Here is a 14166-nt window from a genome sequence, read left to right on the forward strand (position 1 = left end):
CGCAATAATGTCCATGGGATCATTTCGTCCCTTTCTGCGGTGGAGGGTCACAGCAAAAGGTTGTTTAATGGAATGTTTGAAGTGTAAAAAGTGTTTTGTATCTACCGTTTCGTTTTAAAGTTCGGAATGGCGAAATTTCGTGGGGTTAAGTAAAAAGGATACTTACGGTCTGAAATAGGATAACGGTCTAAAAGGAGACCATTTCTCTATTTACAAGTAACAAGTTATTTATGTTAAGCCATTTAATACATTTTTTAAAGGTACTTCTGCTATGTAATACAACTTACATTTTTTTTATAATAGATTCAAAGATCATTAATAATAATAATAATAATCATTGTCCCGATAGTCGTTTCAGCGAACGGTCTCATAGCGAAGAGTCTCGACCAACACCTTGAGAGACTCTTGCTAGGTGGTTGGATCAAGGGTCAGATGCAGAAGGCGGTGATCTTGGACACGGCGCGGATAGTCCGACGGTTCCTCTCTCTGCGGCCCTGACCACCGGCAGCTTGGGCCTTGCCCCGCTGCTGGCGGCATCGGCACCCTAGGTTAGGTTTTTTATAATGTGTTTATATCTTTTGTATTGTTTTGTAAGTGTTTTTATATTTTACTTTTATATACATATTGTAAAAAACCTAACGTAAGAGAAAAAATAAAATAAAGGGAATAATAATAATAATAAAATGCTCTATTGCACACTACAAAAAAAAATAGTACAAAGTATGTAAAGGTATAAATATGTAGGTAACAACAGGCGGACTTATCGCTAAACAGCGATCTCTTCCAGACAACCTTCAGATAGAGAAATGGCGAACGTAATCAAGGTAACGGGTCATTGTGATTTTTTTAAATTCCATATTAATTTAAATTGTATTTGTTAGTTGTAAGATGTAATTATTTGAAAAGACGTGTCCCGCCGAGTTTCTTGCCGGTCTCATATTGGGATACCCTCCTACAAGAGAGGAGGAGGAGATCCTAGGAGGGATTTAAATCTTCTCGGGTCAGAGGTATAGGGATAGTGCCGGCGTAGCTTTATTTGATGTTTATAATGTTTATAAGCGTATTGTAATATGCCTACTTGGAAAATAAACTATCTTTATCTTTAAAGCGCTAAGTGAAATTCAACTTGAGCTACTAGATTGAAATTCAATAATATGGAGACCGCCTTAGACAATGTTTATCACCACACATTCTGTCTTTTTTTAAATTATCTACAACAGCATATTCTTCCTGGCATAACTCTGCAGTTCCGGTGTCAGTCTATCCACGTGGAAGTTATCCAAGACCCATTTCTGCTGCAAGTCTGCTGAGCACGGCTGCAGCAGGATCTTCAGGCCGTCGGCGTACTGCTTGACTGTGAGACACTTCTGTGTTTGCATGTGTCTTATGTTTTGTGTCTAAAAAACATTAGAAACATCATTTCACATCACACAAAATAGATCTAAATTCGAACAACTAGACAATCAAAGAGAGCACTCGATTTCGTGTTTTCCCTTTAATAATATCTCCACTACTAAGCATTTAAATTCTACTAATAGAATTTGATAACGAGTGGTCAATACCACCAGATTACCTATATTCAAATGACGAAATCGAGCGCTCGGAATTCAAAAATCGGCCCCTGGAGATACAATTTTGTTTCACCAGCTTATTCACTTTAACCAAAAAATTCTTATGGTTGGTCTAATAGTTGGACAGTTGGTTGGTTGGTTGGTTGGTTGGCATTTGGACTGGTATTAAAGATCGTCGCCGTCACAAGTTTGAATATATTATGAATTTTGGATTTTTCCACTTTCCCTTTAAAATTACTTGCACGAAGTCGATTCGAACTTACATTGTAACATCTAAATGACGCGCGTACATTTCGCTTGTACTTATCCGTACATGTATTGGAGACGATACGCACGTACGACTGACATCATTTAGATATAATTTTGATGACCTATTTAAGTTGGAATTTTTTATACGTATAATTATTATAAGATTACATATATCCCCTCGTGCGGTAAGATGCCTCGAGATGGACGCTCTTCAACAACCACGCATGCGACGGCCGCCATTTTTAATATTGAAAACTTGCCGCCTCGAAGCTGCGTGCGTGACGCACAGTGCGATAATTCAAAATATTGCTTTGCCGCCCGAGGGTACATTAGACAGAGGTTAGAAAAATTTCGTTGTACGTACCGTTGAATCATAGAGCCAGATTTGTGATGCTGACCGCTTGCAGTAGAAAAGTATGACGGTACCGAACATGTAATCTAAACAGTAGTCATCTCGACGGAGTTCTCCTTCCTTTTCATAAATCCAGTACTAAAAACATTTAATCGCTTTTATTGAGGCATAAAGTTTCTCAAATACTAATTTAGTAGTATAGATATTTTTGACGAAGCTTGTTTCGAAATTTATGAGTTGTTTAAAAGTATTAATGTAGAATAAGTATGTGACGATACCTACTTGTGCGGATTACATTTTTGTTTTGACGAAGCATGTGGCGGATTACCTTTGTATTTGATTATGAATAAAACTTTGTTTTGAGAATTTAAAGAGAATTGGCTAACGTTAAACGACTGCTAAAAAAATGATTAGTGAATGTGGCCTTTCATATGTGGGGCAGACGAAGCGGAGCATTTCTACTCGGATAAAGGAACAAATAGCTGATGTCAAGCACGGTTGACCGAAGTCTACAGTCTAGGTGCATGTTATGGACAAATCCAATCTATCAGTATCTAAACATTGAGATTAGCAAATATCCAAACTTTAATAGATAAGATGGTTTTTCTCTACCACCAGCTTAGGATCTATTTGACCATCTAATAAAGGAACAAGCATGACATAAGTCTGTCCACAGCACAGAGACCACAATATTGAATGGTGTAGACATTTTCAGTAAAGTAATGTTACTTGAGATAATTGTTATGTATGTATAACAATTTTGCATGTATAAGCCTTAAAAAAATATAGTTTTGTTCATTATTTCTGTACCTATGTAAATACTTTTGCTCATTGTAATTTTAACAGAGGTGCATATTTTTTCTTAGTCATCTGTTAACCCCAACGCTGTTAAGGATTCTAAACGTCGGGATGTATTTTAACTTCATTATACGCGATATAATCGGTTTAAATAGTTTTATTTCATGTAAAGCTATCCTGGAGGGGCAGATAGGACGAAAGCGAGGTAAAGGAAAACCCAGTCTCAGTTACTTAGACAAAATGAAAGAAACAGGTAGGGGTCGTGTCAAGTCAAAGAACTGGCGCAAGATAGGAAAAGCTGGAAGATATTCCACCGACAAGAGAATAACTGTAATAAGTTCACGATGATGATGAACACGTTTTATAATGCATGTAACATAATGTTAAATGTAATTGAATACCTGATTTCCACCTTCATGATGACATTTGGCAATCTGCACGTCCTGCTGGGGTTTACGAATGCGATTCGGTGCATCGAGGCAGTGTCCGTATTTACCGATATGAAGTATCTATAACGATACAAAAGTGTATATTAAATACATTAGTCATTTATAGCAAATCGACACAAAATATGAGTCCTTTGGCAGCGAGTTTACTGTTACCAAAGCGAAAGTGGAGGTTCAATTTCGGACTCAATAAGTTTCTTAGAAGTTTCTTATATAAGAAATATGTATACATTGTATACTTTAGTATATGTATATGACAACGAAACAATGAACTGTGATGAACCATGGCAAATGACCGCGTTCCATTCCGATTTCGAAACTTATTAAACTATAGCTCCACAGAGCCATGTACATTGTGAAGTTAATAGTGGCAAGTGCGCCTAATAAAGAAGAATGAGTAAAGTACTTAAATAAGTTTTAAAAGAATTTGTCGTATATTTCAAATTTATTATCTTTATATTTCTAACATACTTTCCCACTGGCCGCTAAGTCATCAGGAACTTCAATGTCAGGATAAACGTGTTTCAAATACCAATCAAAGGACTTGCAGTTCAGTTGTTTTCTTAATTCCTTCCTTTCTGTCACGTTGCCAAAATCTCCCTTCTTGAAGTTGATTCTCTCGTAGTAATATTTGGCGTAGTCGTCCATCCACACCTATTTAATATAATCCAAATTCGAATATAGTCACGTCTGTAAATATCGATACAAAAAAAGTGCCAAACATATTTATACACTACCTTAATATATGAGCAATAAAGTCGTGTATACATATTTTTGGCACTTTTTCGCGTATCGATGTTTTCAGACATGACCGTACACGTACTCAGGTTACTTTTGATATTTATCTGAACTTGATCGATGGAGAAGAGATAATCTAAGTAATAGGGTTGTTTCCATCTACAAATCTTAGGGCAGAATTGTATCCCAATAAATTCATTTGGATTATAAGAACATGTTAAACTACTTTTAGGGGACCTGTAATTTCAATTTTTGTAAATATTGAATTTAAAATATCTTTTGGCACACGTCACGTGACCAAACTCGAAACGTTATTAAAGATTCTGATGACGTCACAACTCTCGGATTGACACTGTTGACAGTTAGGCGATAAACAAAAAATGACAAATTTCAGTTGACAGTTCGTATCTTCTACATGTGTATGTAGTTATGTGTCAAACCGTAAACTATGACGTCACACAATTTTCAAAGAGCGTTTTGGGCGCGAAAGCATCTGTCAAAATATATTTTGTTAATTTAACATATTTAAAGCCGTTTTTAGTATAAAAGTTGAATTTTAGAGCAACTTTTAGGTAATATAGAACGTAATACAAGCGTTTCAAAAAATTGGAAACTACCCTATTGTTAAATCTCAAACATATGTAATTAAGTCAGATATGTAGTTATACAGAACTAATTTAAAGTTTGCCTTCAAGTTACTGATAGTTAAGTAAGGTCAATATGGAGAAGTGTGGCTGTGGGGTAAGTATGGCTGGCTTTCATATTGGGGCCTGTTTACACATTGATTAGTGTACATTTGCTATATACTTACTATTATTACTTATTGCGTTTAGATGCTTAATATGATTTTAATTATTTTAACCTTAAATAAATAATCTCTAAGGTGTAGTAACATTGAATAGACAAAAATACGGAAACTCTAAATAAGCAAAAAAAAATACGTAAGGTATACCTTAAAATTAACTGTGATGAATTCGCAACGAGTGACGATAAATGAAAACACAAGCGAAACTGTATTTTAAATCGACACGAGATGCGGATTACCTATTCGTATGTGTATCGTACAACTTTTTACAGTCTGTGGAATCTTTATTCCAAGTTCGAATCCTGTCAGGGTCGCCATGTGAGGTGTGGCGTCAATTGAGACTTGTTGGTTGGAAGTATAATTTAATTATGAAATATGATCCTCAACCTACGGAGTATACATAGATAGATTATGTGAAGGTGTGTGTAACGTACTACAGTGCACACCACAGCATATGGCTTTTTAAATTTTCGACAAAGGCACGTTTAGTGCTAATTACTGGTGCACTAAGGAGGTAAATTAGCACCATATGTACTGTAATAGTACATTACGATGCGAATAACCCATTTAAACATGTATCGTACAACGTTTTACAGTACACATGACCAAGTAAGTTATAAGTAGCACCATATGTACTGGAAAATATTTTTTACAGATTTCAATGTTCCAAACCTCTGCAACTCTCACTAAGTTCCTCTTGATATAGCTTTTTCCTTCATACGGGAACCTCTTTCTAAAAATATGTCCGACGTGTGAGCACGGCACCATTTCCAGACTCCCTCCGCACATCCACACTTTGAACGACAGTTCCAAATTGTCTCCTCCCCAGATCTTCATTCCTAATGAATAAGTCATTAATCATTATGTGACTAAGTGCGGGGAGTAAGTAAAACCCAGCTAGAAGATTTTAATACAATTCCTAGGCAATCTGGTTGCAACCAAGGAGGTAATGTTACGTTCGAAAGATCAGGCCAAGTAATAATTTAAAGTAAGTGCACGCGATTGAATTTTATTTTAGTTTAAGTCATCCATAGGAGATAATATAATACATACATATACATCGAGCTAGTTCCTTAAATACTATAATAGTGATATTGAATCTAGGAGGTCCAACATTCGGCAGCCAATGAGAACATTGTTTGGCACAAATTTCATATCTATATATATATTTTATTTTATCTTTATTATTGTAGATATTAAACGTATACCTGACCCTCTCTTTCTTTAACTTTATGGGTTGACACAAAATTTCAACTGGTAACTAGGATCAGTCGGACTCTCTCCACAAATAAGCAGTTAAATATTAAATGCACATTTAAGATTCGGCAACGGATTTAATGTCACATAAATATCAGGATCTAAACTGATCACTTTCCAAGTTGCCCTACTACTAAATACCTACCTTCATCATAATACCCAATCTTCTCAAAATACTTCTTATTTATCGCGAACAGTCCACCCGATATCGTTGGCGTTTTCACAGCAGACACCATTCCTGTTCTCTGTTCTTCTATGGAGTCTGGTATTCCAATCCAGATAAATTTGAGATCCCAAGTGAAGCCTCCGACTCTGAGGTCGAAAATGTCTTGCGCTATGTACTCGAAGGTGGTATCGAGGATAACATCGACTAGGGGACTGACGACGATTTTGGGGTCCGAGTGGACGCGGTCTAATAAAGGTTCTAGCCATCCTGAAAGTAACTTATATTGTATAAATATTATGAGAAGCATCCAGATAAAACAGCCTCAGAACTCTTCGCTTAAGAACATTAATCTCTATCGTTTTATTATTAGTCTTTAGAAAAACAGTTAACAAACGTTTTAAACTCATGGGAATAAGTTCGCCTTAGTACTTCTTACTAATTGTATGTTATTTTTAACACTAGAACAGTCGCGCCCTAGTTTGAAACACATTTAGTCGCTTTGGGGTCAACTGGACCCAGTAATTTAAGTAACCATAAAATGAAAACTATTGGAAGTCAATGGTTATACACATAATATTCCTTAAACTAGATTATAAAGCATGCATGAAATAATAATCAACAACTTAGCCGGTTTTTTTATATACTAAATTATCTTGAATTTCTAGATTTGTTTCATCAAATATGGCTAAAAACGATCTCATTGTATATTAAAACAAAATCCGTACATTCACTCCGAATTTATCCTATTGGAGAATTCCTCCAACATCTTTATTGTCAGTTTCAGAAGAGTTTTAATACTCTATTAGTTCAAAAAAGTAATCTGCTATATTTTTTTGACAAAACTCTACGAGCTAGTCAAAAAAAGTCTAAGTTAACTTTTATGCTAAAAAATGATAAATTTTAAAGACATAATGGTTAAGATCATGTAAATACTAGTCACTCATGGGTCCAGTGGACCCAGAAGTAAGAAATGTTTACATACGTTAACGGTCGCCACCGGGTCTAACAGACACATAAACACTTCTGACGCCCGTTGCTCGTGAGTGTGACACCCTGACAGACAAACGAAATGACGAATCGACCCGACGAACTTGCACTTGAAGGTACTAAAAACGACATCGTCGTGCAATATCTCATGAGCAAGTTAGCGTTCATAATAAAGGCCCTGGGTCCAGCAAACCCATTAGCGACTGTTCTAGTGTTAATATATTTTTTTTGTTCAATAAAGAGTTTACTACTACTACTAAACTCGTTGCCTTGAATACCTGCTACAATCCCTACTAATATTATAATGCAAAAGTAACTCTGTCTATCTATCTTTTACCTCCGTACCTATCCCTATCTATATTTTACCGTAAACCGCTGCACCAATTTAGATAATATTTGGTATAGAGATAATTAAAGCTCTAGGAAGCACATAGGAAAGTGTTATCAATCGTCTATATCATCCCAAGCAGATGAAGACGCGGGCGGAAACTAGTTATTTGATGAATTTGAAAACACCACACACGGCCTTATACATTACAACATCACTAACAGCATGTTTCACCTTGGATACTCACAAATACCAAGTATACTAGGTAAATTATATCTTGGATACGTACACGTACTAGGTAAAGGTAATAGATAAATGAATTTTACCTTCAGCGCACTCACAGTGGCTATCCAGAAACACCACAACCTCACTGACAGCGTGTTTCACTCCTATCATCCGAGCTCTGATCAATCCCTCGCGGCGCTCGGTCCGTATCAATTTCACCTTAGGGAGCTCGTGCACGTACGATTGCAGACGTGCTTTTAGATGCGCTGAAATTATCCCGTCAGTATCTTAAAGATAGGTAAAGACTAAAGGCTACATTATGATTGCGATTACTCCAGCAGCATTGGCGCAGCGGAAAATGTGTGATGTTACTGTAACTTTTATAAATTGTGTTGCCATCGTTGAAGCATTGCTGCGACCATATTTTGTCGTTTGCCGTGCAACACCAACTGTATGTGTACCTTACGAAGGTCCATGACATCGTAAAGTATGTACGAGTGAAGTCCGGATCCGTCCTGAGGGTAGTGAAATTGGAATCTCTACTCAATTATTATTATTATTATTATTTAAACTTTATTGCACAAGTACAAGTATAACGTACAATAGGCGGACTTAATGCCTTGAGGCATTCTCTACCAGTCAACCACTGGGCCAAACAGAAATTTGCTAAGGTGGGTGCAGTGTGAAAAAAAATATTCCAAAATTAAATACTAAGTCTAATACTACTAAGCCAGTATACAAACTAATAGGTAATATATATAATACTTTTATAAACTACACAAATTATCATTATAAATACATATACAAATTAATTACATAATATACTATACAATATACATAAATATACTTCTGCATGTGTGCGGGGCCGGGGGGACGAGGGGGGGGGGGGGGGGGGGTCCCACTAGACAGTATCTAGCAGGTGCTTGTAGAGAATACGTTTGAAATTCAGCTTGTTTGCGGCTTGTCTAATCGTTAGAGGAAGCGCATTCCAAAGACGGATTGCTTGAACAGCGAAAGAAGACTTTAGGAAACCAGTATGGTGAGGGAGAACAGAGAGTTTAAGAGAACGGGCAGAGCGCAGCTCGCAGCCTGGGCGGGGGGTCATAAAGTTGAAGTTACATTTGAGATATTCTGGAGTGGAGGGCTCGAATAGGATAGAGAAAAGTGAGGAGAGTATTCGAAAGGAACGGCGCTGACGTATGGGAAGCCACTTGAGCTGGCGACGGTAGCTAGATATATGATCAAACTTTCGAATTCCAAAAATGAAGCGTATTCCATTGTTTACGAGTCGATCGAGTTTGTTGAGAGAATTTTGACACATGTTCGTTGTACACACACACGTTGTACTCAATGTAAATTTTAACTCTTTTGTGGTGAGCGTTCCGACTGAACGTTTAGCGACCTTAACCAAGAAGGAGTTTTGGTCGAAGAGCGTCAAGTTCCGGCGGTTCCGGGGTCGGCTCCCTGACACTGCGGGGTTGCGTTACTCGTCGGAGCTAATGTGTTACAGCAGTTTTGAGTTTTAAGATATATCTTATAATATGTATGCTAGTTTTAAGTGACCAATTAGGATGAACATTCTGTCAGACATTATTAAGAAAACTGTCAGTGACATCGTTCGTTTCCCGTAACTTGCATCAGCAATGAGCAGCAGTCGGAATCAAAATGAAACCTTTACAAATTTTCTTTAGAGCCATAGTTTTAACATTAGGTAAAGATAAAAAAAAAACATTATGAGTATATAAAAACTGCCTTATAATTTTATTTCAGGTATAATGTAGGTAATACCATTAGATTCAACGTATTTTAGTTTCATTTACATCTAGCTCAGATTAAATGCAAAGGACTAATAAAGAATAAATATAAGTAGAAATATACCTGCAAATAAACAAGGCCTAATGGTGCCTAATTAAATCTGTATCAAATTATTCGAAAGCAGATTTGTTATTTCAAAGCAAAAGCATATTTCATAATACTCTTTTGTATACTTTAACTAATGCTTGCCGTAGAGTCACAGAAATTCATAATTTCAATGAAATCAAAGTCATACTCGTACTAATTAGGGATCAAGCCAATTTGAATGTAAAGAGCAGTTTGAAGTTCATCTAAAGTTTGTGCATAAATTTATATGATGTGATTTCTACTAGTTGGAAATTGTTTTGTTGTTGGATTGCCATTTGCAATGCTAATGTTATTTACAACCATCTGGCTTGAACTTTAATTGGACATTCGAATTTATTCAGTCTAATGAATTTTAGAAGTATTGTGAAAGGAACATTGTTTTGTGATAATATTAGTAACCTTAATTCAGTGTTTATTATACATTGTGTTGTTTTTAGAGGGGTTCAGACGATGGTCCGAAAAGCACCTTTTGATCTCAATGTAAATTCAACGAATTTTTTTTTACACTACGTCGGTGGCAAACAAGCATACGGTCCGCCTTCTCCATAGCCTATATACGCCTGCAACTTCAGAGGAGTTACAATCGCGTTGCCGACCTTAAACCCCCCTGCCCCCCCTTCCCTAGTTGAGCTAAAATTTACGTTTCTAGAGAATTTATCCAATAAGTAGGGCGCCATTTAGGGATAAGTTTTTAGCAAACATTTTTGGTACAACCTTTTGTCGCCACAATATTCTTACCACAGGCAACTACTCATCGAAACAATTCTAAATACAACAGACAATTAGGTTGCGTTGTTTTATCAAAGAGTTCTTATGGCCACCTCCTGTCTCCATTATCAGATTAGCTCGATGGTACCATAATATGGCATTGATACCCGACTTACATACGCAAATTATCAGCTCAAACGGAAATCGGAAAGTGGGTCAAATTTAGCTTCCAAGATTTGACCCACGCTAACTAACAAACTTACATACTAACAGGGCAAGTTAAATAAAAGCTTGTAAAAATGATCAAACCCACAAAAAGCTGTCAACAGAATTTGAATTTTCTGTTAAAAAGGGAAGTAATTTATTTAAATGACAAATTCTAGAGAATGGATCCTTTTCGCTAAAGTACTTCCTAATTGACGACTCATAACATTCAAATAAAACATTTATTAAATGTAGAAATTTTATTAAAAAGGCGATGGATACATGTCAATTCTAAGTCATGAAAATTTGAAAAAAAACTTTGCAGTTGAAATCTTGGGACACAATCCAGTACGGAGAATAAAAAATCGGCAGGTACTAATTGCTCAAAAGAAACAAAGGACACGTCGCTCCCACAAAACCGTATGCTGCCGTGAGTTCTACCAATAGATGTTCATTAACTTGAAAACGCCATTGGCGAATTCCACCGAAATTTTGATTTTTTTAAGCATTTAGGGTTCACGCTTGAAATGTCTTAAGCCAAGCCATAGTACTAAAAGAGTAGTGTTAGTAAGCATAGACATTTAAGTACTAATGTGCGGTCTGAATGTCCACATTGTAAAATTTCGGAAACTTCTCATATTTTTGTATAGCGACCGTAATTTTCCGTTTCCAAAATGAAAGTTTCCTTAATTTTCTCTGAAATATTTCCTGTAACTTTTCCAATTTTATTGACACTTTGAAAGTGACATACATAGTTAGTGCAGAGTCGCAGACATAGTGATAATTTAGACCAAATCAAGGACAAGTAAATGCCTGTAAATAGATAATCTCTCTAAGTAAATAAAAGTGTATAAGGGGGAAGTAAAAGAGGGAGCTGGAAGGGGTAAACTTTGTCTAATCAAATCGGTAAAATCCTGAATTAAGGCCAGGTCAAGAGCACTCTAAACCGGAAAGAATGAATGAATGTGAAAATGGAGGAAGCGAAAGAGGTATGTCAGGATCGTAGCAAGTAGAAATCCGTCGTCTCTGCCTACCCCTCCGGGAAATAGGCATAATTTGTGTATGTATAAATAAAATAAATAAATCAATATTATAGGACTTTTTTACACAAATTGACTAAGTCCCACAGTAAGCTCAATAAGGTTCGTGTATGTATCTAAAATAATAAAACTTACGCATGGTAGAAAAGTCGTCAATCAAAATAATTTCATTGAGTAATTCATAGGGTGATCGGTTGAGCACCGAGTATATGGTCCTCAGAAGCGTTGACCAGGCTTCGTTGTGGAAACAAATGATCACTGAAGCTGGAGGCAGATTATTGGGATAGCTTATTTCTTTACACCTGTAATGTTATGTAATTTTGGAAAATGTATTCGTTTTAGAGAAGTGTCTCCTGCCGATTCACACAACAATCGTATTTGGCGGAGGTTCAACGGTCTGCGTTTTTTTCGCTTTTACCTATTTCTGATTGCTAAATTCCAAGAAAACAAAATCTCCTGTCCCTAATTCTAGTTAAATTCAATCCTTTTAATTTCAATCGCTTCACGTATTTTTATTCTGGTAAAAATGTTTATTTGAGAGGACTTTGAACTGTGAACCTCAAACCGGTAACTTAGAATTGACTATAGCAAATTTTCACCTAAAACAGACTTTTTAGTAATTTTTTAACGGTTTTTGTAGTTTTCCTAAAATAAGAAATATACTCGTACATGCACCCAAACGAATGTTCATAAGACTGATAAATTCTCTAGCAACCCAGAGGCCTATTAAAAGGTCTCCCGTTCCATTCTAATTTTAACTTGATAAATCAAAATTGCAATTAACTTGGCAATAAGTAATAATAGGTTATTTATGTCACCTGTGATCTCTCACGTCAGGCAGTGACCGGTTCACAGGAATAATCTCACTGACGAATTCGTTGAAAGCATGGTCCTCCCAGCCCTTAGCTACTAGGGCCCGAATGCTGCCCTTTATGTTATCTTTTATTCGAACTGGTGTTCCATTGTTGCCTGCATAAAACATAGAATCAGGAACATGTAAAGTGCACGAGTTGAAGTTAGCTTTGTTTCGGCTTCGTAGCCTAGTAACGGCCTCCTAGCCTAGTCGGTACTGATCCTGTCTATGAAGCAGGAGGTCCCGGATTCGAATCCCGGCAAGGACATTTATTTGTGTGTTTATCACGAATATTTATTCCAGAGCTATGTTATGTTATCTCTTATCTATGTATCTAAGTATGTATTTATCTATATACCTAACTATGTATATTGTCACCTAGTACCCGTACTACAAGCTTTGCTTAGTTTGGGGCTAGGTCGATCTGTATAAGATCGTCCGCAACTATTTATTTGTAATTTTGACTAACAGTTTTGCATGCCTTAAGCACCCAGTGACAGCCATTGTAAAAGTACTAAATGGTTAACTACTTTAAACTGCAGCGGCTCAAATATATTGAGTATCAAAATCAATCAAAATATCTTTATTTGCTCGAATATGGTAACAAGACAAGATTTTATGGCTAAGTTGTACATGCATATTCAACCTGCATGCAGGCGTGCATCATCAGTATTATCCTCCTAAGGTCCGACGTATTATAGCACTTATTGAAATTTAAATCATGTTCTATTGGACCACAGTTGCATTTATCTCAAAACAAAATCAACTTTATTTCCCATATTATAGGTTCAAATTTCACTGTAAAATTTTGAATTTTTTACTTGTATGGCTGTGCCTTAAGAGATTATGACAATGCACACCTACTCGAATTGAGGTTTTTACCTGGTGGATAATCATATCCATTTAATTCTGCCAGTTTGTCTTCATACGACAAAGTTGGGGAATAAGCATTCAGCATGTCCCAAGCTGCGAACCAAAGATGTCGCCTGTTATTAGGTTAGTCAATGCGGGTAAGACAGTTCATAAGAGAAGACAGTACCGGCTCTTTTGCTTTTGCGTTTGTAAATATACTCCACTAGCAGAGTTGCTCTACGACAGTCCTCCTAGAAATGAATTTAATTCAATATCGCGGTCTTCGCCACATTGACCTTACGAGTTAAAATTACGAATTATGTAAGTAATGCATAAAAAATGTAGTTATTTATACTTTCATTCCAATTTGCACATTTCATTAATTTCATTTATTCATAAACAATAGTAACTGAAATATTTCAAACATTATTAACTGCCTAAATCATGCCTATTAACAATTAATTTACAATACAATACAATTTTACTATAATACCTATCATCATAATACATAGCCTATTATTAAAACGAAAAGCCAATAAAATTAATCCATAATTAACATTGAATTATAAACTTATATCGTAGTTAACTACGATAATGCGTTTGAAATGCACTGTGAATGGATTCAAGATCAACACAAATTAAATAGAAATACAACGTTACCACACTGACTCTAGCTTTTTAGTAT

The 14166-nt window shown here is 36.1% G+C and overlaps 2 protein-coding genes across 2 annotated transcripts; both read right to left on the minus strand.

Annotated features, from left to right (window-relative positions):
• Nucleotides 1-1211: 1211 nt before the first annotated feature.
• Nucleotides 1212-3722, minus strand: LOC133524544 (putative polypeptide N-acetylgalactosaminyltransferase 9). Its single transcript, XM_061860629.1, has 4 exons — nt 3690-3722; nt 3372-3479; nt 2185-2310; nt 1212-1397 (listed from the first exon to the last, which is right to left on the minus strand). Exons 1-4 carry the CDS (start codon nt 3720-3722, stop codon nt 1212-1214), a joined length of 453 nt encoding a protein of 150 aa, XP_061716613.1.
• LOC133524002 (polypeptide N-acetylgalactosaminyltransferase 5-like) lies at nt 3666-12136 on the minus strand. Its single transcript, XM_061859760.1, has 5 exons — nt 11912-12136; nt 8024-8188; nt 6362-6649; nt 5632-5798; nt 3666-4070 (listed from the first exon to the last, which is right to left on the minus strand). The coding sequence occupies exons 1-5, from the start codon at nt 11913-11915 to the stop codon at nt 3879-3881; spliced, it is 816 nt and encodes a 271-aa protein (XP_061715744.1). The 5' UTR covers nt 11916-12136; the 3' UTR covers nt 3666-3878.
• Nucleotides 12137-14166: the final 2030 nt, after the last annotated feature.

The sequence above is a fragment of the Cydia pomonella genome, chromosome 13 (genome assembly GCF_033807575.1).
Source record: "Cydia pomonella isolate Wapato2018A chromosome 13, ilCydPomo1, whole genome shotgun sequence".
Taxonomy (NCBI): Eukaryota; Metazoa; Arthropoda; class Insecta; order Lepidoptera; family Tortricidae; genus Cydia; species Cydia pomonella.